General features: G+C 45.1%; 1 protein-coding gene across 2 annotated transcripts in view; it reads left to right on the top strand.

The window, feature by feature from the left end:
• The window catches only part of LOC121331037 (metalloprotease TIKI2-like), a 73784-nt gene that overhangs the window by 20454 nt on the left and 26844 nt on the right, over nt 1–26486 (top strand). For both annotated transcript variants that reach the window (XM_041278145.1, XM_041278147.1), the window contains exons 3-4: nt 19071–19217; nt 23314–23488. In XM_041278145.1, coding sequence (XP_041134079.1) covers nt 19071–19217; nt 23314–23488 — 322 coding nt within the window. The remainder of the gene's footprint in view (nt 1–19070; nt 19218–23313; nt 23489–26486) is intronic.

The raw sequence follows: 26486 nt of genomic DNA, 5'->3' as shown, positions 1-26486 counted from the left end.
CTGGATTTGAATAACCCAGTAAACTGAAGTGCTGAAATGCGGCTACTGCAGCCTGACTCTCAGTGTGGCCGTTATTTCCAACGGTGGCAGATCTCAATTCCACACCATTGAAAAGCATTCCAGCAGGGTTAAGAAAACTGTTCTTCTCTTTAGTGTATTTTGTCTGTAAAAGCAATCCTTCTGCAACTCCGCTGCACTGAAAACATCTGCAGCTGCTAAATGAAGCTTTACAGCTTTAAATGGCTGTTTCAGAGCGGGGTCTTTTTCAGTGAGCCAATCCTGGTTCAATTTTGGATCTTAAAAAAATTTCAAAAGTTATTTGGTCCAGTTTCTGAAACAGGATACAGGTGATCTCCTAACTAGGCAGCTATGATTAACCTGAACTGACAGAGAACTTTTGACAAGTATGCTCCCTTTTCAATGGCAATTTATTTTTTTTGCAATTAGTAAAAACAACACAGACTTGCAATGCAACCAGGGATAAAAATAAGACTTCCATTGCATAGCAGTTTCACCCATTCCAGATTTTATTAAATAAATAAAATAGCCCCAGACACCCTGTCTGTGTGCATGAGAGCTTCCACTGCCAGTGCAGGGAGAGTCAGTGCATAGCTGTACGGTCGGGTCTCGTTCCTGCAGGGGGTAATGCTGGCTGCAGCCCCGCATTGCAGGGAGAGTCAGTGCACAGCGGTACGGTCGGGTCTCGTTCCTGCAGGGGGTAATGCTGGCTGCAGCCCCGCATTGCAGGGAGAGTCAGTGCACAGCGGTACGGTCGGGTCTCGTTCCTGCAGGGGGTGCAGCCCCGCAATGCTGGCTGCAGCCCCGCATTGCAGGGAGAGTCAGTGCACAGCGGTACGGTCGCGTCTCGTTCCTGCAGGGGGTAATGCTGGCTGCAGCTCCACATTGCAGGGAGAGTCAGTGCACAGCGGTACGGTCGGGTCTCGTTCCTGCAGGGGGTAATGCTGGCTGCAGCCCCGCATTGCAGGGAGAGTCAGTGCACAGCGGTACGGTCGGGTCTCGTTCCTGCAGGGGGTAATGCTGGCTGCAGCCCCGCATTGCAGGGAGAGTCAGTGCACAGCTGTACGGTCGGGTCTCGTTCCTGCAGGGGGTAATGCTGGCTGCAGCTCCGCATTGCAGGGAGAGTCAGTGCACAGCTGTACGGTCGGGTCTCATTCCTGCAGGGGGTAATGCTGGCTGCAGCCCCGCATTGCAGGGAGAGTCAGTGCACAGCGGTACGGTCGGGTCTCGTTCCTGCAGGGGGTAATGCTGGCTGCAGCCCCGCATTGCAGGGAAAGTCAGTGCACAGCTGTACGGTCGGGTCTCTTTCCTGCAGGGGGTAATGCTGGCTGCAGCCCCGCATTGCAGGGAAAGTCAGTGCACAGCTGTACGGTCGGGTCTCATTCCTGCAGGGGGTAATGCTGGCTGCAGCCCCGCTTTGCAGGGAGAGTCAGTGCACAGCGGTACGGTCGGGTCTCGTTCCTGCAGGGGGTAACGCTGGCAGCAGCTCTGCTTTTCCTTTTCTAATCCCTGATCTGGGACCTCATTTACAAGCTGCTGCTGGAAGATCACCGAAAGCATGCAGATAAGAAGCTGTGGTTTACTCAGGAGTTGCACAGCTGGGGATATGATTCTGTATTTCAAATTCAAATCCTAGCCTTGTATTTAAAGTATTATGCCTGTATTTAATGTATTTGCATTGATTTTTACTGCTTGTGTTTAATGCACTATGCCCTGTATTTCACTGTATTTAATGCATTATGCATCGTTCCTCATTCTGTTCTAAAGCGCTTTGTGATGTTGGTCCACTATGAAAGAAACTATATAAAATAAATATTGATTGATTGAGTGATTGTTAGCAAAGCTGGATAGCCATGCACGTGAGGGTACTATCGGGTTCAGGTATATTATACTGGCACTTATACTTGGCAATTGTACTGGGTTTTAAATCGATTTACCATAGGGTTAGGGTAAGGGTAAGGGTTAGGGTTAGGGTTAGGGTTAGGGTTAGGATTAGTGTTAGTGTTAGGGTTAGGTTTAGGGTTAGCGATAGGGTTAGGATTAAGGTTAGTGATAGGGTTAGGGTTAGCGATAGGGTAAGGGTTAGCAAACTAAAACTTTTTTTTATCTGATACAAATTTATGTGTGTATATATATATATATATATATACAGAGTTAGTCTAAACACAGCACATAAATACAACCTCAAAGCTGAGATCACAACTGTATCGTTTTTGTGCATCACAATCACACAAACTTTTTCTGTGACACAAACACGACTGTTCAACCAAACTGCCAATGCAAACATATTCTTCACAAACCTCAATCAACATAAAAGTGATTTTGATGTTTTACAGTCCAGCATTAATATATTTAGCCACAATGCTCTTTTATTATTTTGCAGCCCTGGGCTCAGCATGATTCAAGAATGATTTTAAAGCAATTAAAGCAATTACTGGATCAGTTGGGGGATTCTCTCTAATCCCATGTCATCTCCGATATGATGCTAAACACTCTTCAGCCCGTTCAGGGTAGCGATCCGCACTGAGTCGCTGTGTCTGTGCCTGCACTCTCTCTCTGTCGGGACACAGAGACTCTCTCATTGTGAGGGAGGGAAGGAGGGAGGGAGGGCAAAGCCTTTTGTCGATGACGCAAATAGCCAAGGCCAATTATGTGTAATTATCAGGTCTTTCTGTTTTGACACCTGAAAACCTGGTCTGATGAGCGTCTGGAATCAAAGCTGCCGTGTGGGAATGAGTGAGGCTCCCTCCAGGTGCCTCTGTGAAGAGGGGCTGGCTCGGAGCTCAGGGCTCGGACTGGGGGCTTGCGGGGGGGTGGGGTGATGGGTGGATGGCTGACAGGTGGTTTCTGTTGTTTATGCAAATATTTGGCTGATGAGTTTTAGTAATCTAGATTCCAGTCCACATTAGTAAAACAACTGCAGATTTTTGCTCTGGTATCAAAAACTAGATCTTTCAGTATCAAGCAGAGCGTTCATAACAGAACATTTAAACAATAGAGCAGCTTTAATTACCGCCCAAGCACCTGGCAGGCAATTTCAATTGGCATCTGCTCCACAAACACTGTATCAGGCCACTGCTTTCAATGATATGAGATGTATAATAAACATGGGAGAATGACTCACGCTTTCCCCCTGGTTATGCTGCGTGTTTGCCAGAGTTTGCCATGTTTTTAACTTTACCATACCTCTCTGTGCTTTACAATGCTTACCTGTTGTTTGTATTTGGAAAGTTCATTCTAGATCTTTTACTGAATTTTCCAGTTCTTGACGGCTCCCTTTACAAGATAATAAAGTTGCAAAAAGGGTTTAACGCGTTGGCCCTCAGGCCTCTTAGCTAAATGTGAAGTTACTGCATGTGGTCTGTGCTGCCTCCCTGAATAATCGCTAAAAACCGGGTGCTGTTAGACATTTAAAATGGCTTGTTTACACAGATATTAAGCCTCGGAACCCGGTCGATTGGCGTTTCGTGTCATTTTTCATTAGCAGCTCTTTTTCGAGGTGAGGAAAGGCTTGTTCCTGCCTTGCAGTATGCCATCTTGTACGATTTGCTACCACATGTTTACAGAACTGCAATCAGCAGATACATAAAAAAATAAAATAAACATCACATTAGCGGATGAGGTCAACAGTCTTGTGTATTTGTGAGTGCTTCTTTCGCTAAACATTGCAGCCAATAAAACCTGATTAAGTGCAGTTGTTTCAGTGAAGGACTGGATTTTGGCTGATAAGTAGCGTAGCTGCTAAACTAAATGGAGGTGTATTTTACCATGGACCAATTCACATGATGTAAATAGAATAGTAGATACATACATACATACATACATACATACATACATACATACATACACACATACATACATACATACATACATACATACATACATACATACATACATACATACACACATACATACATACATACATAACACATTCATGCATGCATACATACATTAATAATAAACATAGACATAAATAAATACCTAATAATAAGTAATAAACGTGTTCATACCAGCACCATGTGTGCTTTTGTTCCCTGATTGTGTTAAAAAAAAAAAAGTTAATGCAGACAGCAAAGAATGTGTTCAGACTCTATCGGGTGAGCTGAGGAGACAGTGCACACTTGGCAGAAACAATCACTCACGTCCCCTTCGCTTTGATGTAACAGCCTTAAATTCTTTAATTTGATACAATATATATTAGAAGTTAATCTTGATAAGTAAACAAATCTAACCTGTTGGTGGTTTGTGTTCAGTTTTTCAATGAGAATAGAAATGCCCATGGTTAATAATTTCATACTGGCACCAAAAGATTGAAAAATAATACTATTATTTATTTAATAACTAATATTATCCTCGAATCATGCCCTGCTAACCTATACACCTGCTGCAGTCACACAGAAACACGTTGTACATTCATACATACCCAGCACTACAATCAGAGGCCAGAGTCCCTGAAGAGACTGACCACATAGCAATCGTTAGTGTTACTGGATCGACCACAAATCACTCAAGCCAAGCATTCTACACCTACCACAGAGAGTACAGGCAGAAAACTTTTTCTGTGACATAAACACGACTGTTCAACCAAACCGCCAATGCAAACATATTCTTCACAAACCTCAATCAACATAAAAGTGATTTTGATGTTTTACAGTCCAGCATTAATATATTTAGCCACAATGCTCTTTTATTATTTTTTTACAACTTTAATATTATATTTAAAGTGGTATAAAATGTGTACAGGAGCTGAATGTTTACCAATGGAAAGAACAGTGATACTTAAACATAAAGATTCTTCACATGCATTTATGTATGTAACAAACTGAAAAACAACACAAACACAAACAATACAATCAAGACAAACAATACGGTCCGATACAAACTGATCTACCCCAGGAGAGTGGCTCTCTACCTGTGAATACACATAAGCACATAAACAATATTCCAGTTGAGATGCAGTGTCTTGAGTTCCTTTTCACCCAGAATCCATAAGATCTCTGCAAAAGCTAAGCAAGGGAGTGGCCTTGTAGCTAGGGCAGAATAAATCTGCAGTCGCAAATATTTTCCAACAAAAGAAACAGCCCTTTTGGGAATTTCTCAGCGTATTTGATCCAACAAGAGAAGAGAGCCAAAGTGCTGTGAAACTGCTGTTCCTCCTGTGTTGCGGGAGGGATTATCGAGGGATTATCGAGGGATTATGGATGTGTTGATAGCAGGAAATCTTACATGGGGATCAGGACCTTCTCACACAGATGTTGCCCCTGGGTGTAGCTAAAGCCTTGCCTAAGTCTTAGGAACCACGAGCTCAGTGAAATTGACCATTTTGTGTGATTTGCCACGAAATTGCCTGTTTTTATATGATTACCAGTGTTGTTGTTTTTATAAATCTGAATGCACTCAGCCAGTTTGCTTTAGCAATCCAGAACCTTGCAATCTTCTGGTTCGTTTAGTTAGCCAATAAGAGGTCGTATACAGAATTGTAGGAGTTTTAATCTTGACAGTTTTGTGATGTCGTTTATCTGTTATTGATTTTATTAGCTCATGTGAAATTCAGTCTTATAGGAAATTGAATTGTACCAAAAATTGGAATGGATTTAAAGCGTGTGTGGTTTAATCAGTTAATCTCTAATTGATTAAAAGCCCCAATTTGCATGGACAGAAAATGAATCTTACATACTCAGGATACAGTTGTACTTGTGGGGCAGGATTGAAGATGATAGGATTTTGTATGCAGTGACACAGTGCCCCACCCAGCCCATTCCAGGCGATTGCCATGCTGAGGCGCTAGGGAGACTGCGCTTTGGTGGATCCCTGGAGACAGCATCAGCACCGCTGTGTGTGCTGAGGGTCCAGGGAGGCCTCAAACAGGCTGATCCCTGGAGCCAGCTTCAGCACCGCTGTGTGTGCTGAGGGTCCAGGGAGGCCTCAAACAGGCTGATCCCTGGAGCCAGCATCAGCACCGCTGTGTGTGCTGAGGGTCCAGGGAGGCCTCAAACAGGCTGATCCCTGGAGCCAGCTTCAGCACCGCTGTGTGTGCTGAGGGTCCAGGGAGGCCTCAAACAGGCTGATCCCTGGAGCCAGCATCAGCACCGCTGTGTGTGCGGAGGGTCCAGGGAGGCCTCAAACAGGCTGATCCCTGGAGCCAGCATCAGCACGCTGTGTGTGCCGAGGGTCCAGGGAGGCCTCAAACAGGCTGATCCCTGGAGCCAGCATCAGCACCGCTGTGTGTGCTGAGGGTCCAGGGAGGCCTCAAACAGGCTGATCCCTGGAGCCAGCATCAGCACCGCTGTGTGTGCTGAGGGTCCAGGGAGGCCTCAAACAGGCTGATCCCTGGAGCCAGCATCAGCACCGCTGTGTGTGCTGAGGGTCCAGGGAGGCCTCAAACAGGCTGATCCCTGGAGCCAGCATCAGCACCGCTGTGTGTGCTGAGGGTCCAGGGAGGCCTCAAACAGGCTGATCCCTGGAGCCAGCATTACACTTCAGCCATCAACATCGGGCCAATAGGAAGTCCCTGTTACCTGGCAGAGGAAAAGTGCTGAAAACTTGTATATTACAGTGAAGCTACGTCTTGGTTGGTCCCCACCAATACTATCCCATTTTATCTTGGAGAAAGCTGAGTCCAATATCAGTATGAAGTAAATAACAGCGACTCTTGTGTAATGAGAATTAGCCAGCAAGGCAGCAATGGGTCTGAGTGGTGTTACATTGGCAATCCTGTGTAACCTATCCTTAACCTTACCTGCAAACCCATGGGGTCATATCCATAATCACCTCAATGTACCCAAACTCATATTTCCGCTTGGGATCCAAACATATGTATGTTTATATATATATAAACTCTCAAGACTCACTTGTTCTCTCTTGCGTTCCATGCTCTTCAAGCCTGATATCTGTTAATAACACATTTACGCATTCCACATCCTAGCCTTGTATTTAATGTATTATGCATTGTCCCTCACTATCTTGTAAAGCGCTTTGTGATGGTGGTCCACTATGAAAGGCACTATATAAAATAAAAATTTTATCTGTATGCCATTACTCTGAAGATTAATAAATGCAGAGATTGTTTTGTAAGGCCTTACCGTGTTGACAGCTCAGAGCAAAAACTCACACAGGAAATAGTTTGGAACAGAAAGCTGCCAAATGCCATCCCCAATCGCAAAATACATCCGTCTGTTTAGAGCCAGGTCCAGGGGGGTGGGGATATTAGTATCATATCACAGTCTGAGCGGGATGACCAAACGGCCAATCAGCACGCAGGAAATTGATGGTGACAGCGTTCAGCGCAGAGAGGCCGGTGAACCCACTTGTAATGCTCCCCGGCGCTCTTTGATTTGGGGCAAAGGTTCCCCGCACTCAATCGCTCAAAGAGATTGATTATAATAAACCAATCATTGCGAGAGGCCTAGGCTATGCTTCATTCCAGCTCCCCTGGCAACGAGCCACTGCTGGGGGAGTAATGAGCTCAAATAGAGCCGTTCCATGGCATGTGCTGTAACGAGGCTTCCCTCGCTAACTGGAAACACATGGACGCCTCGGCCAGGCTGCACCTCACACTCAAGCTGTCTCTTCAGATCTCTGTCTAGGAGGACCAGAAATCAAGAAAGAGAAGAAAAGGAAAGCGTGCTCCAGAAAGCGGCAGAAAGCTCCAGAGAAACTCGCTGTGACCGTTAAGCGACACTGTGTAACGATAGAAAGAAATTGACCTAAATTCATACTGGTTGAACGCCAGCAGAATTCCATTTGAGTAACGTGGATATATTCTGATGAATTTAATAGCTGAAGAGAAACTTACCTCTTTGAATTTTTTTTTTTAAAATCCCACATTTTCATAATCACCTCAGGTGGAACTCTGGAATTTGTGTTTTTGAATGTGATGCTAGGGAGGTGGAGGGGTTGCTTTGTGTAATCAGTTTGAATGCCATCGGATCTTGATCTGTTGCTCAAGCATATATACGTGTTCAGCTTGTTGCAGAGTGTTAAGCACGTGATGGGTGTTACTGTACAACACAACCTTACACACGCATTAGATAGATGTGTCTGGGAAATCCATTGCCAACTCCATTACAATGTACATTACAATATAAGGCAGTACAATGCACATTTAAACCTGTGGCGCCTTTCATCTCATGCAAACCAAAGCTCTGTACATAGGCAGCAGTGCTTCTGCTAAGCGATGCTAAACCATCTCGTTTGGTAATTGGGGTTTTCTGCCTTAGAGCCCAGATCACCGCAGGTGGCTCCCTGGCACAGAGGGGGCCACTGCCTGACTCATTAGCAGTCTCAGCCAGCCCAGCCCTGTCTGCCTCTTTCCACAAGCCCGGGGGCATTGAACCTGCCAGCACCTTGCATTGCTGATACCAATCTGGGCACTGTGGAGCGACATAACTGAGGTTAAATCTTTTCCATATCCAAATAACTGCATTTTTAAAAGCTTACCACTTACGAACTGACATGTTGGTCCAGAGTCCCAGCATACAGCAGGTGCTCATGCGCCTGGTGATTGGCAGTGGATGCCCCAGCCAGTTGTGATTATTGATAGCAAAGTATATATGGCTTTTTACATTATTTAGTTTTATTATTTTTTCACAAATAGTCTCCTCCTCTCTGTGCTGCAGCCTCCACTTCATGTCTAATTGTCCTCTGGTCCTGGTTTCTATTTTGCAGTTACAGTATTGGCCAGGGGTAACTTCATCTTAATAATAGACTATCCTTTTTTTTATCCTGGTTACTTGTTCTTTAAACTCATCAACCTCTTTTATACGAGCGGTGAAAAATATCTCACTACAGATTCGTTTAGGGACTTCTTGCAGACCCCTCCAGTCGGCTCATTCTTCAAACACAGATGCTGCCAGAGTCAAGGAGAGCTCTTTCCCTCTTTGTGTCCCACAGACCCAGGCAAATATTTATCCACTCTGTGCAGAGCTATGGAGTGTTCACAAGGGCCGCCCTGCTTGCAGAGTGCTGGGGGCTGCGCTCACAAATGTCCCGTTTCCCAGCAGTGTCTTGTTTGCTGACGACTGTGAACGCTCGTTGCACATTGTTCATTTTGCTAAGGGGAGGATCAAGGGTTATAGGGGTCATCCTTGAACAGATTTATAATTAAGAGCCAGCACAGCTGAGCGGGTTGTTTGACCAGCTTGGATTTTTGGGGAATAGGGTGGATTTGGCCCATGCTGTGCTGGACAGAGAAGCTCTGGCTTCGACGAGGCCCTCTTGCTGCGATTGGGATTGAAATATCCCAGCAGTAATACTTGCATTCTCTCTACACTTGGATTTGTCTATTGAAGATATAGCAGGTCCCTGTTTGGGTGTTAATCCCCAGATTTCCTTTGCTCTGGGGAACTAAGGGATGCCTCTGCCTAGTGTGTAGTTTCCCCAGGCTGGTGGCTTTGAGAGCTGGTGCTGTCAGAGGGCTGCCCCATCTATGTGATTATTAAATCCAGTACAGGTCAATGAAATCACAGCTGGTTTAATTATTAAACAAAGCTTCAGTACCTCAATCCAGAAGCTGGGCTTCCCTGGGAATGAGAACTTGCATCTCATTGGATCACTCTGGATCTTTCCAGCTTTATATATCTTGTATCCATGAACCATTTCCTGGAATGTTTCTGTGTAAATAATTAAATTCCCAGTATACACAGATGCATCCCACTCATTTCTGTGCATCTCCCTATTTAGCCTGAATTTAAACCTTTGTTTAATGGTATATTTTGCCATGCAGATTTGATATAACCCTTAGTGCAGTGAGTGTAATGGCACCTGCCCTAAAAAAAGGTGCTTATGAGAATAGTTGATATAATAAATACAGCCCTGGTGAATAAATCAGACCTTGACTAGCAAGCAGCTGGAGTCTGTGTGAAACAGGAAAGCACACCCAGCTACCTGCCCCCCACCCAGTACTGCAGGGGTATTAGATAACCTCAGCACGTCCAGGACTCTGTTCCAACCATGTCCCTAATTACTGAATTAAACCAATAATAATAATAATCTTTATATAGCACCTTTCATAGTGGACCATTATCACAAAACGCTTTACAAGATACAAGACTAGGGTGTGTGAAATATGCATCAACTGTAGAGTCACAACAACAAGGTGAGACGGAGCACAGGGAGGTAAGTGACTTATTCAGGGTCACACAATGAGTCAGTGGTTGAGCTGGGATTTGAATGGCGACCTCCTGGTTACAAACCTGTTTCTTTAACCACTGGACCACACACCCTCCTAAACCAGTGGTTCTCTTTTGGGGAAAATTGAGATCCTGGATCATCTAAATCTGCCCCGCAATCTTTAGAATTCAATGTCGTTTTCGATGAATCTGTGTGTTGTTTACTCTATTCTTCAATCGTTTAGAGATCTGTAATCTAAACTTCAGCTTGTTTACTTTTACCAAAGTTAGACTTAGCCGCTTGCCGCTTTTGCATTCTAGAAGTCAAACATTGCATTTCCACATAACTTAAACCAATAAAATAAATTATTGCAAAGATGTCAGATATCGTGGTGTGGCAGGCTGGTGAGTGGATAGAGGCCCAGAGACAGTCTGGAGTTCAAAAAATAACTATTTTATTATAAACACAAAAATGAAAGAGCACAAGGGCCAAAACAAAGCAATTTAAACACAAAATAAACAATATAAAGCAAAAATGCACTCACAAAAATAAAGGTTTCCAGGCTGGGCAATGCCTTCACTGGATTCAAAACATTCAAAAATCACAAACACCAAAACACCAACCTGCTTCCTCAGCTCCCTCCTCCCAAATGAAAAGCAGAGGCCTCCTTTTATGTCAGGTGGCTGGGTGCTGATTGATTGTTAATTAAACTAATCATCTAATCAACCCCAGCCACCTGAACACAATGAACCAAGGCAGGGAGGGGAATTTAACCCCATCCCTGCCAATTTCTAAAGAGCAGAGCTGTGCTCTGCCACACGTGGGTTTATGGGTTTTTGGTTAGTGGTATTGAGATCCTCCATTGTTCACATCATTCAAATATTTGGTGATGTTTTTGTGTCTTTAACGATGTTAACATTAGACAGGCAATACCAACAGCTCTCATATTCTCTGGTGTTTTATAAACCATATGAGGCACTGCACCTTGTTGTTGTTTATCTTTAGTTTTGGGAAATTTTGCATCACACATCATTTCTTTCAAAGTCGAATGTGGATGTTCTGCACAATGTCTGTCAGTTTGTTGATGACAGTCTATTTTAAATGTCATCTATCTATATCTGTGAGTAATGCATTCAAAGCCTGGAAGGCTGGATCGGAAGGTCTGTTTGATTTCACTGTGAGACGGGTCTCCAGCTGTGCCCCAGGTGTTGCTGCAGTTCTCCAGAGCCCTGGACCCTTGTGGCCTGGGGCTGAACTACAGGGACACCTGGTTTCTTTGCAGCCCATCCATAAACCTGTGGCACGTTCCTCTCACTTTCAGCCCAGCAGGGGCTGAGGGATTACATCGAGGTCAAAGGGCATTGCCTTCAAGCCACCCCCCACCCCACCCCCACTCCAATGTATTGAACTCCAAGTAGAAGAATGTCAAAGAACATCATCACTACCCATTGTTCTGTAGTGTGCTAATAGAACAGAAAAGAGCTGGTTAATCTGTTGGACAACACCTGCAAAGTTAAACTTTCTGAATCATAGCTCCTATAGAGGATTGATGGAGGCTCTAGCTGAAATGTTTGTCTACTGCTATATTTTTCTGAATACCGAATCTCCCTTCTCACTCTGGCCTGCAGTATGATGTAATGGACTGCTGTCTGTCTGTCCATCTATCAAAAAAACAAAACAAAGAGCAGGGTAAAGGTAGATGGCATCATTTCTAAAGCAGCCCTGGATATTAAATACATTTGGTAATAAATTTACTATGGTTCTATATATATATATAATTTGTTATTTAAACAGTATTTTATCTACTGCAGGCACTCAAGATATAACTCCCGAAGGGAGATTATGAACCTGTGATATTCCTCACCCAATAAGTCTGTTTGGACACATTTTGTTTTTTTATAAAAATCTAACCCCCCCCCCAGGCCTATGCCCCTGGAGACCTGGGTTCAAGTCTGGTTCAGGACAGTGATTGGTGTGTTTCAGTGGTTTCAAGGGCAGCTCTTGCATATGAAAATCCTAAAGTTCTGCAACTGCATCAAAACTTGAGCTACCAAATGAAGCCACCATGCAAGTACTTTTATGAGCCCAAACTTTTTAAAACCAAGGAAATTCTACATTCCTGTAATTACAATAAGAATGAGCATGAAGGTCACAGTGCAGTTTGCTGTGCTCATGGAAACTCCCTGCCCCTGGCAGCACTATAAAGCCCAGGCCTGCGCAGCCCCCTCCAGTCTCCCCTGCCCTCTCCTCTTATTGCACTTGGCATCACTTGAAAGGAACTGGTAGGATGCTGCCCCCGGTGAACACACACACTCACACACTCACACACACACACCCTGGGCAAGCAGCGTTGCCAAGGTCACACATTGGGTGTAACAACACAAGCAGCTCCATACTGCAGTGGTTTAACGTACAATATAACAACTTCTCTTGGGTGAAATGTTCTTTGGTGCAGTTTAAATTTTCTAACAAATGGAAGCTTTTCTATACATGCTGTTCATATAAAATACAAAGCCCCCCTCCCTTCGCCCGCAAGTGCAGTCCCCAGGGGAAGGATGGCAGCTTTAATGAATTCCTCAGCGGTCAGCCCGGCACGTCCTCTCCCTGCACACTCACTTGCTGTTTCCCCCAATGGGAGATATTCATTAAGTTGGTCTGCTGGTGGAGCAGGAACTCTGATAACCTGTCCCCCAGGAACAACTAATACAACCACAGGCATTCCTCTGCTTTATGGGGGAATGGAAGGTAGTGGGGCTTAGTTGTTAGAGCTGAGGGACTGGGAGGCAGTGTGACCTTGTGGTTAAAGCTGAGGGACTGGGACACAGTGTAGCCTAGTTGTTAGAGCTGACGCACTAGGAGACGGTTTGGTCAAGCTGTCACAGTTGAGTTAAGTGAAGCTGTAAAGTGTAGGCTGTCAGTGTGTTCAACTCTACCCCACCCCCACCCCCCCACCCAAATTAGGGTCTCTCGGGACTGTCTGTGGGTGACAGATTGCCTGAACTGAGAATCTAATCTTTACTTGTACAAACCTCAAAGGTCACCGTTCAGAACTGCATTCCAGGAGAACCTGCTCTTTCTCACTGCTGATGTACAATCTACCTACAGTGAGCCCCCTGCCAGCCCTCTCTGTACATTCATTACACTCTCATAGAGTGAACCCCTGCCAGCCCTCTCTGTACATTCATTACACTCTCCTAGAGTGAGCCCCTGCCTGCCCTCTCTGTACATTCATTACACTCTCCTAGAGTGAACCCCTGCCTGCCCTCTCTGTACATTCATTACACTCTCCTAGAGTGAACCCCTGCCAGCCCTCTCTGTACATTCATTACACTCTCCTAGAGTGAACCCCTGCCAGCCCTCTCTGTACATTCATTACACTCTCCTAGAGTGAACCCCTGCCAGCCCTCTCTGTACATTCATTACACTCTCCTAGAGTGAACCCCTGCCAGCCCTCTCTGTACATTCATTACACTCTCCTAGAGTGAACCCCTGCCAGCCCTCTCTGTACATTCATTACACTCTCCTAGAGTGAACCCCTGCCAGCCCTCTCTGTACATTCATTACACTCTCCTAGAGTGAACCCCTGCCAGCCCTCTCTGTACATTCATTACACTCTCCTAGAGTGAACCCCTGCCAGCCCTCTCTGTACATTCATTACACTCTCCTAGAGTGAACCCCTGCCAGCCCTCTCTGTACATTCATTACACTCTCCTAGAGTGAACCCCTGCCAGCCCTCTCTGTACATTCATTACACTCTCCTAGAGTGAACCCCTGCCATGCCCTCTCTGTACATTCATTACACTCTCCTAGAGTGAGCCCCTGCCAGCCCTCTCTGTACATTCATTACACTCTCCTAGAGTGAACCCCTGCCTGCCCTCTCTGTACATTCATTACACTCTCCTAGAGTGAACCCCCTGCCAGCCCTCTCTGTACATTCATTACACTCTCCTAGAGTGAACTCCCTGCCAGCCCTCTCTGTACATTCATTACACTCTCCTAGAGTGAACTCCCTGCCAGCCCTCTCTGTATATTCATTACACTCTCCTAGAGTGAACTCCCTGCCAGCCCTCTCTGTATATTCATTACACTCTCCTAGAGTGAACTCCCTGCCAGCCCTCTCTGTACATTCATTACACTCTCCTAGAGTGAACCCCCTGCCAGCCCTCTCTGTACATTCATTACACTCTCCTAGAGTGAACCCCCTGCCAGCCCTCTCTGTACATTCATTACACTCTCCTAGAGTGAACCCCTGCCAGCCCTCTCTGTACATTCATTACACTCTCCTAGAGTGAACCCCTGCCAGCCCTCTCTGTACATTCATTACACTCTCCTAGAGTGAACCCCTGCCAGCCCTCTCTGTACGTTCATTGCACTCTCCTAGAGTGAACCCCTGCCAGCCCTCTCTGTACACTCATTGCACTCTCCTAGAGTGAACCCCTGCCAGCCCTCTCTGTACATTCATTACACTCTCCTAGAGTGAACCCCTGCCAGCCCTCTCTGTACATTCATTACACTCTCCTAGAGTGAACCCCTGCCATGCCCTCTCTGTACATTCATTACACTCTCCTAGAGTGAGCCCCTGCCTGCCCTCTCTGTACATTCATTACACTCTCCTAGAGTGAACCCCTGCCTGCCCTCTCTGTACATTCATTACACTCTCCTAGAGTGAACCCCTGCCAGCCCTCTCTGTACATTCATTACACTCTCCTAGAGTGAACTCCCTGCCAGCCCTCTCTGTACATTCATTACACTCTCCTAGAGTGAACTCCCTGCCAGCCCTCTCTGTACATTCATTACACTCTCCTAGAGTGAAGCCCTGCCAGCCCTCTCTGTATATTCATTACACTCTCCTAGAGTGAACCCCTGCCAGCCCTCTCTGTACATTCATTACACTCTCCTAGAGTGAACCCCCTGCCAGCCCTCTCTGTACATTCATTACACTCTCCTAGAGTGAACCCCTGCCAGCCCTCTCTGTACATTCATTACACTCTCCTAGAGTGAAGCCCCTGCCAGCCCTCTCTGTACATTCATTACACTCTCCTAGAGTGAACCCCTGCCAGCCCTCTCTGTACATTCATTACACTCTCCTAGAGTGAACCCCTGCCAGCCCTCTCTGTACCTTCATTACACTCTCCTAGAGTGAACCCCTGCCAGCCCTCTCTGTACATTCATTACACTCTCCTAGAGTGAACCCCCTGCCAGCCCTCTCTGTACATTCATTACACTCTCCTAGAGTGAACCCCTGCCAGCCCTCTCTGTACATTCATTACACTCTCCTAGAGTGAACCCCCTGCCATGCCCTCTCTGTACATTCATTACACTCTCCTAGAGTGAACCCCTGCCTGCCCTCTCTGTACATTCATTACACTCTCCTAGAGTGAACCCCCTGCCTGCCCTCTCTGTACATTCATTACACTCTCCTAGAGTGAACCCCTGCCAGCCCTCTCTGTACATTCATTACACTCTCCTAGAGTGAACTCCCTGCCAGCCCTCTCTGTACATTCATTACACTCTCCTAGAGTGAACCCCTGCCAGCCCTCTCTGTACATTCATTACACTCTCCTAGAGTGAAGCCCTGCCAGCCCTCTCTGTATATTCATTACACTCTCCTAGAGTGAACTCCCTGCCAGCCCTCTCTGTACATTCATTACACTCTCCTAGAGTGAACCCCCTGCCAGCCCTCTCTGTACATTCATTACACTCTCCTAGAGTGAACCCCTGCCAGCCCTCTCTGTACATTCATTACACTCTCCTAGAGTGAACCCCCTGCCAGCCCTCTCTGTACATTCATTACACTCTCCTAGAGTGAACCCCTGCCAGCCCTCTCTGTACCTTCATTACACTCTCCTAGAGTGAACTCCCTGCCAGCCCTCTCTGTACATTCATTACACTCTCCTAGAGTGAAGCCCTGCCAGCCCTCTCTGTACCTTCATTACACTCTCCTAGAGTGAGCCCCTGCCAGCCCTCTCTGTACATTCATTACACTCTCCTAGAGTGAACCCCCTGCCAGCCCTCTCTGTATATTCATTACACTCTCCTAGAGTGAACCCCTGCCAGCCCTCTCTGTACGTTCATTACACTCTCCTAGAGTGAACCCCTGCCATGCCCTCTCTGGCTCCATTTCAACATTGCTCACCCTTATGGAGAACACTCTTTTGAACACTGCAAATGCAGATAAAATGTGCGTGCGTCCGTGTGTTTGTCAGTGTCAGTGTGTGCATGTGTGAGTGTGTGTGTGTGTGCATGCATCACTCTGTGTGCATTTGTGTGTCCATGTGTGGACTAGCCTGCTAACTCAATGGGCTTCTGTCTGCCTGCTCAATGGCTGTCCCATTAAAGAAACATTTTTCTGTAATTATCTCTTTACAGAAACTAATTTGGTGCCTACAGCAGCTGCTTTTAGCAAGGAATGAGTTCCATTTCATCTCGAAAAATTTCTGCTTTGAAATTACCCCTGCGTTTAACCTTTCCCCCCCTAGAATTTGACTCGCAGATTTTCTGTAGCGATTTACCAGAGCTGGCTGGGTTGTAATTCCCTGTCAGCGGTGATTAATTTATTTAAACCCTTCAGACTGTTGAAATAGCATTTCTTATCTTAAGTACTTTCCTTATGAGCATCTGTCAAGACAATGAAGACAGTATACCCTGACATTTTTCTGTCCTTTTTTTTTAAAAACAATTTTAGAAAGAAAGTTCCGAGATAAAATTTATCTGTGTTGGCGCGTCTGAGCTCTGGCAAAACCCTCACTTATAAACCTAGACAAAAAACAGATTATCAAATCTATCTACTTCGAATTGTCATTTTGAAAGGAAAAAACGCACCAAATGAACATACTTGAAGAGTACTATACTATAAAAGATAACTTGTTTAATATTTGTTGTAGAATTGTAATATGCGGTGTTTTTCCTTTTAGAAAAAAGTGAGCTTTGACAATCCTTGACAAAACTCTTTGATCATCAAATCTGAGAGAAGACACAGGTTTGCAACTCTTTAAATACCCATAGTGAGCTGAATACAAATTTATCAGAGCAGGTTACATAAACCAGGGCATGTTAACATCAAATGATTTTCTGGAGTAAACAAATACATGCAGTCGGTGCTTTCTTCAGAGATATCTATGTGAAGCACAGGGGGCTCCGTGGAAGAATTGCGATGAAACTGTATCCCCACCCCCGTTGGGGGGGGGGTCTGTCAGGACGATGAATTAGAATTGCCCAGGGTGGTCAATAAGAGCTGGGATGGGAACGGAGACAAGCTGGTTATCCCTACAATCCCTCCGCTCAGCTGCTCTGTCAGGACAAGTGCTGATGGATACTCTCCCCATACATTTTTTCAAAAGAGGGTTCATAGTTTTTTAAATTGCGCCTGTAAATCTCCTGCAGTCGAGCCTTCAAAGGGGGCAGCAGCTTTTTTTAGTCTCAGGAAAGCTGGTCTTGAGGAAGTGCTGCATTCTCAGAATTTTTCCTAGTGATGAAGACCATCATGTTCTTTCCAATTCCAAATTGTTACTAATGTTGTTTGTTCTTGATGACAATGAGGTTGCCAGTCCCCCCCTCCCTTCAGTTCCATGCAGTAATGCTGTTTGTTCTTGATGACAGTGAGGTTGCCAGTCCCCCCCTCCCTTCAGTTCCATGCAGTAATGCTGTTTGTTCTTGATGACAGTGAGGTTGCCAGTCCCCCCCTCCCTTCAGTTCCATGCAGTAATGTTGTTTGTTCTTGACGACAGTGAGGTTGCCAGTACCCCCTCCCTTCAGTTCCATGCAGTAATGTTGTTTGTTCTTGATGACAGTGAGGTTGCCAGTACCCCCTCCCTTCAGTTCCATGCAGTAATGTTGTTTGTTCTTGATGACAGTGAGGTTGCCAGTACCCCCTCCCTTCAGTTCCATGCAGTAATGTTGTTTGTTCTTGATGACAGTGAGGTTGCCAGTACCCCCTCCCTTCAGTTCCATGCAGTAATGTTGTTTGTTCTTGATGACAGTGAGGTTGCCAGTACCCCCTCCCTTCAGTTCCATGCAGTAATGTTGTTTGTTCTTGATGACAGTGAGGTTGCCAGTCCCCCCCTCCCTTCAGTTCCATGCAGTAATGCTGTTTGTTCTTGATGACAGTGAGGTTGCCAGTCCCCCCCTCCCTTCAGTTCCATGCAGTAATGCTGTTTGTTCTTGATGACAGTGAGGTTGCCAGTCCCCCCCTCCCTTCAGTTCCATGCAGTAATGCTGTTTGTTCTTGATGACAGTGAGGTTGCCAGTACCCCCTCCCTTCAGTTCCATGCAGTAATGCTGTTTGTTCTTGATGACAGTGAGGTTGCCAGTCCCCCCCTCCCTTCAGTTCCATGCAGTAATGCTGTTTGTTCTTGATGACAGTGAGGTTGCCAGTCCCCCCCTCCCTTCAGTTCCATGCAGTAATGCTGTTTGTTCTTGATGACAGTGAGGTTGCCAGTCCCCCCCTCCCTTCAGTTCCATGCAGTAATGCTGTTTGTTCTTGATGACAGTGAGGTTGCCAGTCCCCCCCTCCCTTCAGTTCCATGCAGTAATGTTGTTTGTTCTTGATGACAGTGAGGTTGCCAGTCCCCCCCTCCCTTCAGTTCCATGCAGTAATGTTGTTTGTTCTTGATGACAGTGAGGTTGCCAGTCCCCCCCTCCCTTCAGTTCCATGCAGTAATGCTGTTTGTTCTTGATGACAGTGAGGTTGCCAGTCCCCCCCTCCCTTCAGTTCCATGCAGTAATGCTGTTTGTTCTTGATGACAGTGAGGCTGCCAGTCCCCCCCTCCCTTCAGTTCCATGCAGTAATGCTGTTTGTTCTTGATGACAGTGAGGTTGCCAGTCCCCCCCTCCCTTCAGTTCCATGCAGTAATGCTGTTTGTTCTTGATGACAGTGAGGCTGCCAGTCCCTCCCTCCCTTCAGTTCCATGCAGTAACGCTGTTTATTTGTGATTGGCTTGCAGGTGCTGTTTGCTCTGAACCAGACACTGTTGCAGCACGAGAGCCTTCGGGCAGGCAGTCTGCAGGTCCCTTACACCACAGAGGACCTCATCAAACATTACAACTGCGGGGACCTGAGGGCCATCATCTTCAACCACGACACCTCGCAGGTGAGCAGCACAGTGGATCCCAGACATAAAAAGGGAATGTGACAAGCATTTCACTCCAACTTAAAAAAACGTGAGGTTCACTTTACACAAATGCCTGGAAAACCCAAACTGCAGCCTCCATTAGAAGGAGAGATTGACTAATAAGTCAGCCCTCCACATCACCATACTAAGATTTTTGGGTGAAGATGGTAGCTCATGTTTAAATTACTCCATACTTTTTTTTAAAGCACCACATACTGTTTTTCAAGGGATCACAGTTCAGCGCAGTTTCATCGTCTGTCTCCACTTGATAAGACACACATGGTCGTTTAGGAGTGGTTAGCATGAACCCGATGCTTGGCAATAGAAAAGATTTACAGTGTTGTTATTGTTGTTGTCATTATGTATTAAGCACAGGCGCACACACAGATGAGAGCTGGCTTGTAAAGCAAGACCCCAGATATATATGTAGAGCCTAACAAGCCTAACAAGCATTACATGAGCAGCGTCTGGAGTGTCTCCAGACCACATGACAGAGCGCACTGCCCCAGCGCTGGACTGCCCTCCCTGATTGGATTACAGGGTGCTCCGCACAATCCTGGCCTCCACAGGATGCAGGGTCTCGTTCAGGGATCCAGCTTCAGCTGTAACCCCTGCAGCGCTGGATCCGGGTGCACCCTGTTTTTACTAAGCTGATGAAGGCTGTGGACTATCAGCCATGGATGTTAGTGTCTCTTTATACAGTTAAAGTGACAGAGAGGGGAAGGGTCGAATCAAAGACTTAGCTTGAGCTAAGGAAAGTCATTCTGAGAATTCCAATGTTGAATTAAGGTTTAAACATGTCTTTTCCTTTCGTTGTACTTGTTATATAAACAGAAGACTCTGTGAACGCCTATGGAGCGCTCTGTTTATTTCACTCACCTGTGGAATAACTGCAGCGCTCCAACATGGTTTTGTAGAGCAGCTTCTGTGTATGTGTTTAGGAATGTGTCATGCATACAGTATGGGAAGATCATTTTATTTATTTTTTAAATTATTGTGGTCGAGTGAAGTTTAAATCACAGAACATGTTATCGTAAGAACAATCCTTGTTTAAATTGACACTTGATGGAAAGTTTAAACTTTACAGAGCAGAGGGAGAGACAGGGAGGGAGAGTGCAGGGTTGTTCGGTTTCTCTGGTATCACTGCTTGCCCTTACAGGATGTCCTGTGGAGAAGTCTGGGCAGAAATTTGCAAATACAAAATTCATCTCGGTTTAAATGACTGCTTTTATACAGGGCGCTTTGTTCCTTTACTTCTGGGTGGTTATAGACGTTGCACTGTTTGCTTGTCTTGCATCCAGATAGCATTACGTTTGGTTGTAAAATATTGTCAACTATGTGTTTGAAATCTCATTAAAACCTCCCTCTGGAAATACTCAAAAAATATGATGACAGGGAAATCGCTGGTTCACATTTGAAGCCAGTTCTTTCCAGCCTGTGATATAAAAATGTTAAGATCTGACTAGCTTTATTAAAATTGTTACTGGTTCCCCTTTTATTGGGCTCATCATATTTTGCTTCCTTACTGTTTTCTGCTTCCAGCAATTCAGGATTTGAAGATATTTAAATAAACGCTGCAGAAAACGTCTCGCTTTTGGTCACATGGTCTGATTGCAGTTAGATCATTGGAGTGAGTTTCAACTTGCAGTAAGTCATCAGGCACTAGAAAACAATAATACATTTCTGTGAGAGAAAAAAACTAGGCTGTTTAATAAAGAACCGGATTGCCATTGAGTCACTATGAAATTGCAATGCGCTTCAACAAAATATCCCGGATAATTGATATGTTGCTCGTTAAAATATTGAGCACATTTTAAAAGAGGAGATGATTATCTATTCAGGGATACCGAGATGTTTAGTAAGTAAGGGGTCTGAGTGAGGAAAAGTAGGCAATACAATCCCTAATCTGGATAAAGGAAGGATGGAGAAAAAACAGAAAGAACAAAATAATAGTGTATTTTCTTGTTTCAAATAGAAACGTAAAAGGACCTAATTTAGTTCATTTAGTTCAGCTGTTCTCTCAGCATATAACGTATCTTCATGGATTCTCTCTCCCCTCTCATCGCTTGTTTTCATAATGAGCCCGATGAATCAATGCTGCCTCCCGTGTAATTCATTAAACCCTGCTTGTGACGCTCTTATCAGGCTGAGCTGGCATTGGAAGAGTTACTGCAGTAGGTAACGCTAATTGGGACTGGGTTCTGGGGGGAGAGCAGAGGTAATGGGAGGACATCTGGAAGCTCTTCACATGATCTGAGCAATCTCACAGAACCAGAGGAGGGGGGATATGGCACCTCCCTCCCTCCTAGTGGACCCGTTCATCATCATCATCATCATCACTCGTCTACGGCTAGACTTTCTTCAAGTCACGCGCATATCCCTCAGGATACCCAAATCGAGACTTCAGTGTAACAACACTTGCAATAAGTGAGAACCTTGATTCACTTTCTGCACGCAGATGCAGAGCTGCTTGTGTGTAGCTTAACACAACAGCTACACAAAGCTGGTGGCATCGGAGCTCTTGATAATGGAAGAGAGCCAAGTACAGCCAGAGACCGTCTGGAAGGGTGAAGAGAAAGACAGAATTAAACAAACAAAAATAAATAAAAGATACAGACACAATTGGACTGATGGAGTGGTGACAAGTGCTTGTCTCCTGACTAGTGAGCGCTCCCAGCTACCGCAATGGACAGGGAATATGTGGGGAATGGGTGGGTGAAAGGAATCCTTTGTCTGTTTATATATGCTTAATTCAATGGGTTACTTTCATTGTCAAGAGATTAGGAGTCAATGTAATTACTTTGTCCATGATCAGGGGCCCATGTTTCAGTATTTAAAATGACTAGTATCTAAATCTAAGAACACCATGCAGTTATTTCCAGTAATTACAATTGCTATAAGATGCTACAAAGTAATTTCATATCATTTGGGTAACACTTTACATGAAGGGTCTCTAAATATTGTGTATTGACATTGTAGTTACTTAGTAAGTACATGCGTACTTACAAATAATTACAATGTTATTATGCATAGTTACAATGCACTTAATCTGTACATCAGGATTCGCCATAATCCTATCCCTAACCCTAAACCTAATTCTAGCCCTAATCCTAACCCTAACCCTAACCTTAATCCTTTTACAATTGTGTTCTTGCTTCTTGCATATATTGTGCAAAAAGAGATGCAACAACCATCACTGAAGACGCCCCCCCCCCCCACCCCCCCACATCGTGCAAGCACTAAATGAATCACAGTAACCGTGAGCGATTTTAAACAAAGGGAGATCTGCACTTCAAACCATGTGTGTGAGGTTCTACAGGCAGGTGTTCCCCTCTATGAAGATGTTTGGGAGCTTCTCCTCGTGGACTGGAGGGAGTGACAGGAGTTAACAGCTCTCTAATGGAGCTCCAGTGTTCCTGCATCTCTCTCTCAGGCTGGAACCAGAGGGGCCCTCGCTGTTACCCCTATAAATCAACAGGAAAGCTGTCTGCTCAGTCGGAAAAATGTGGAGTTCATCACGAAACTCTGAGGCAGTTGTGGAACTGATTACCAGATGCCTTAGAAGACTGGATTTTATCTCACCGTGATAAAAACAAATGTTATGGCAAGAAATCTCAAACCTGCTTGAAAAACTGTTCAAACTACGCTTTGCACCTGCTCCTGAATGTAATGTCAATGTGTAGCTCCCAGCACAGTGTCCAGGGTTGAAGATTTCTGTGATCCCTCATCACCTGAACACTGTTCTTGTAGCATCTCTCCAGCTCATTTCAACTGCAATTTAGATGGCTTACGTTTCTGAATGATCACAATTTCATCAGCAAGGATGTATTTGTTTTCACTGTTATCACAGATATCACGATTTCTGTCACATTTGTTGCATAATAACTGTAGACAACGCTTTTCTGCTTTAATAAATATCATGTTTAATTGTGAAATATTTATGTTTAGACCATGATATTCCGTGAAAAATAAACCAAACCAGTTCTTCAGTAACCATCAGCAGAATATTTAATGCATTTCTTACCAAGGGTTCATGCGGTAACACTGCCAGTAACACTGTCTGTTTCTCCTCCAGCTCCCTCACTTCATCAACAGCTCCCTCCCTGACCACGAGCGCATCACAGCCCAGCAGATCGACAGCTACTTCCGACAGGAGCTGATCTACAAGAGGAACGAGCGCATGGGCCGTCGCATCACTGAGCTGCTGGAGGGCAACCCCGGGCAGGCCTTCTTCTTCGCCTTCGGGGCAGGTAGAGAGAGGAATTACCATGGCTACGACACAGGGGCCTTGTCCCGGAGAGTACCCCAGTGAAATGGTCACTTCTCTTATCAGCAGGAAATTCATTAGAAATACTCTTCCTGTGGTATAGAGGTTTTAGAAGTACAGTAATCCATCGCGTATCCACCCGTCACACATCCGCTCTCACTGTTTATCCACCCTGGTCAAGCTCTTCAGGAACATTCAAGAGAAGATTAGTTCAGAAGTTGTAGATCCTACCAAAGCTTTCATACACTGTGTTGAATGTGCTCCATGTGCTGCCATTGCTGGTAGGGTCACGTGGGCTGTTCGGTGTGCTGATAGGTAAATAAATCCTATTCGCCTGCAGGGGGCGTATCAACTTCAACCTACGCCTCGATCTCCTGCCTGTCACTCAGCAATTAATGCTGCACCCACACGGCTACCCTGTCATAAGCATTAATACCCTGTAAATTAATATACCTTACAACCAAGGGATTTAGGGGAGCTCCCTAATAAAAGCTGAATCTCAAAACAATAATTGTGCAAATATATCAGTTGTTACAGCTGTGTATCATGGTATTTAAAAAGGGGTTCATTTCCATATCCACTCTGACTCTGGTCCCATCACAGACGGATACGCGACAGATTACTGTAATAGTGTTTATTTCAGGGTTATTCATGCATTTCGTTAATTCACGGTAGGCCCGTAACACAATAATGTTTTTGGATGGTGTTTTTTTAGCCCTGAATATTTTTGTTGAGCAGTAGAATGCAAAATGAAGTTATATAATTCAAAACAGAACTAATTTGTTGAGTTCACATGAGAACAGGGCATATTTTTTTACATGGGACTTTAAAGTCCTGTCAGTACTTTAAGAACTCTTAATGGCGCTAAGATAAGGCTTGAGGTCCCTCCTGGGGTGAAAGGGTACATTAGTATTTTTTTATTGGGTGAACCGTGTATGTGACTTGCTGTAGGAATGGAATCCAGTGAATCCTGTCCCTCACTGTACACAAGCACAAAAAACATTCCCTCAGCAAAGGGCAGGGGGAGCTGTTGAGCAAGGTGGGAGTCTGACTAGTAATCACTTTGTATGGAGGGAATGTGAACTCTGGTAAGCAGAGGACCAGCTTTCCCCTAAAGCTCTAGCAGCAGCCCTCCGGGTCCCAGGGCAGCTGTAAAGATTAATGGCACAGTGAACAGAATAAAAGATATAAAAAAAAGAAGCGTTGAGTTTTTCTGCTCCTCGTTCCTCCTTTCATGCTGCGCTCACGCTGTGCACAGTTCACACGAAAGGGAGGCGGTGTTTTCTCTGGCAGAGGAGGACTGCCATAAAGCTCAGAGAGCCGTGGAATCTCAGGCTGTGGTCAAGGTGAAGTGCCTTTTCCAGCAGGAGTGTTTACCCAGCCGGGCTCGACTCTGAGACCACATCTTGCATCCTGCCGGGTGTCCCGTTTGTACCCTGCTTCTGGGGGCTACACTGATTTATTTCCCCAGACCAGTGCACAAGTGATGCTTCTTTAGCAGCATGGAAAAGGCACTAGGATGTTGTTGCTGTTGTTAGTAAACTCTCCTGAGATTTGAGAAGATTCTATTAAGTCTCCTTAGCTTTTTAGAAGCTCTGAAATGTTTCTGTGGTATTGAGCTGTATTTCTTTTTGATCTCAAGTAGCAGTCCCAATTCTCTTTCCACACCTGGTTTACATCTTTGCTTTCCTGTTCCTAGCTATTGAAACATGTTGGCTCTCAATGCACTGACGTTATTAGGAGCGTTCCTGATGCAGTAGACACTCATCACTCTGTTAATAAAATACCAGCTTGTTTCATTATGTGCGCTGCGTGCTGACTCTGGCGATCCGTTCTCGTTTGATAGGCTCTCTCAGCCCCCAGTGATACCTGCTTCTTTTGTTTAGACAACTCCCTTAACATTACACAGCTGCTTGGAAAGTCATGTGCAATTCAAAAAGCTGAAGTATGATTCATGGTGATCGCAGTATTCCTTCCTGTGTGTATTTTTCACTCTTACTGCCTCTCAAGAGTTAATTGTATAATGCTTCTTGAACTGGATCCAGCTGCAAAATGTGTGTATTCCTCATCAGCTGGGGCTTTTTTAGCAGTGTTTGATTACACAAGTGGACAGAGCATTGTAAGCTATTATGTGTAGATGTTTTAATGATGTTTAATGGGTTTGATTTGCTAATTTTACAAAGATTGTTTTAATATAATGCTGTGTAAGCCGTGATACATATTATTTTAAGATAAAACGCAACTGTGGTTGTGCTACAATAAGCTCTTCTCTAGACCCATTTCTGTTCCAGGAATTCCAGTGTTTTTAGTTATCTCATTTGACTTCATGTACAGTACATAAACTTCTGCATTCTAAAAGGCTGTTATGCCCCTGGGAATACTGTGTGATATTTCGCTTTGTCTTTAAATGGCATGTAAGAACTGCATTGGGAGGGGTTGTAGAATTGCATGTGAGAGAAAGCCACATAGACGGTCATGGGATATTATTTGCAGTTGCAGTGTAGGGACCCTAAATAGTCTGCATACCAGAGCACTGTTAGATACAATAATGATACCAAACACTAAAAATGATGTCCAGCTCTCAGCTGTGCCCCCCTTCACCCCCCCCCCCAATTGCTTACTCTGTGGGGGGGGGGGGGGGCTTTTGGCCCAGTGTTCCAGACATAACACGGCTGGTTAAAAACACACCATGGAATATTTTATTTTTATGTGCATATAATTTTACCACATGAGATAGCAGAGGGAAAGATAAATCAAATTGTGTATTAACAAAAAGAATGATTTCTACAGCCTCGTACAAATGAAGTGCTGGCCTTCCTACTGTTATTTGTGCCAGCGAGGCACTGCCTGGAAAGTGTGGAGCAGAAGCAGCGGCGAGGCAGCAGCTCCACGCTGTCTACCAGGAGAACAGCGGAACCTGTTTCATGTACAGACCGGGCTGTTGACTTGAAGTGACGCTACTGTGGCTGGAGCTCAACCAG

Source organism: Polyodon spathula, chromosome 18 (genome assembly GCF_017654505.1).
Source record: "Polyodon spathula isolate WHYD16114869_AA chromosome 18, ASM1765450v1, whole genome shotgun sequence".
Lineage (NCBI taxonomy): Eukaryota > Metazoa > Chordata > Actinopteri > Acipenseriformes > Polyodontidae > Polyodon > Polyodon spathula.
Note: the sequence above shows the minus strand (reverse complement) of the source record. Positions and strands in the feature narration are given on the sequence as shown.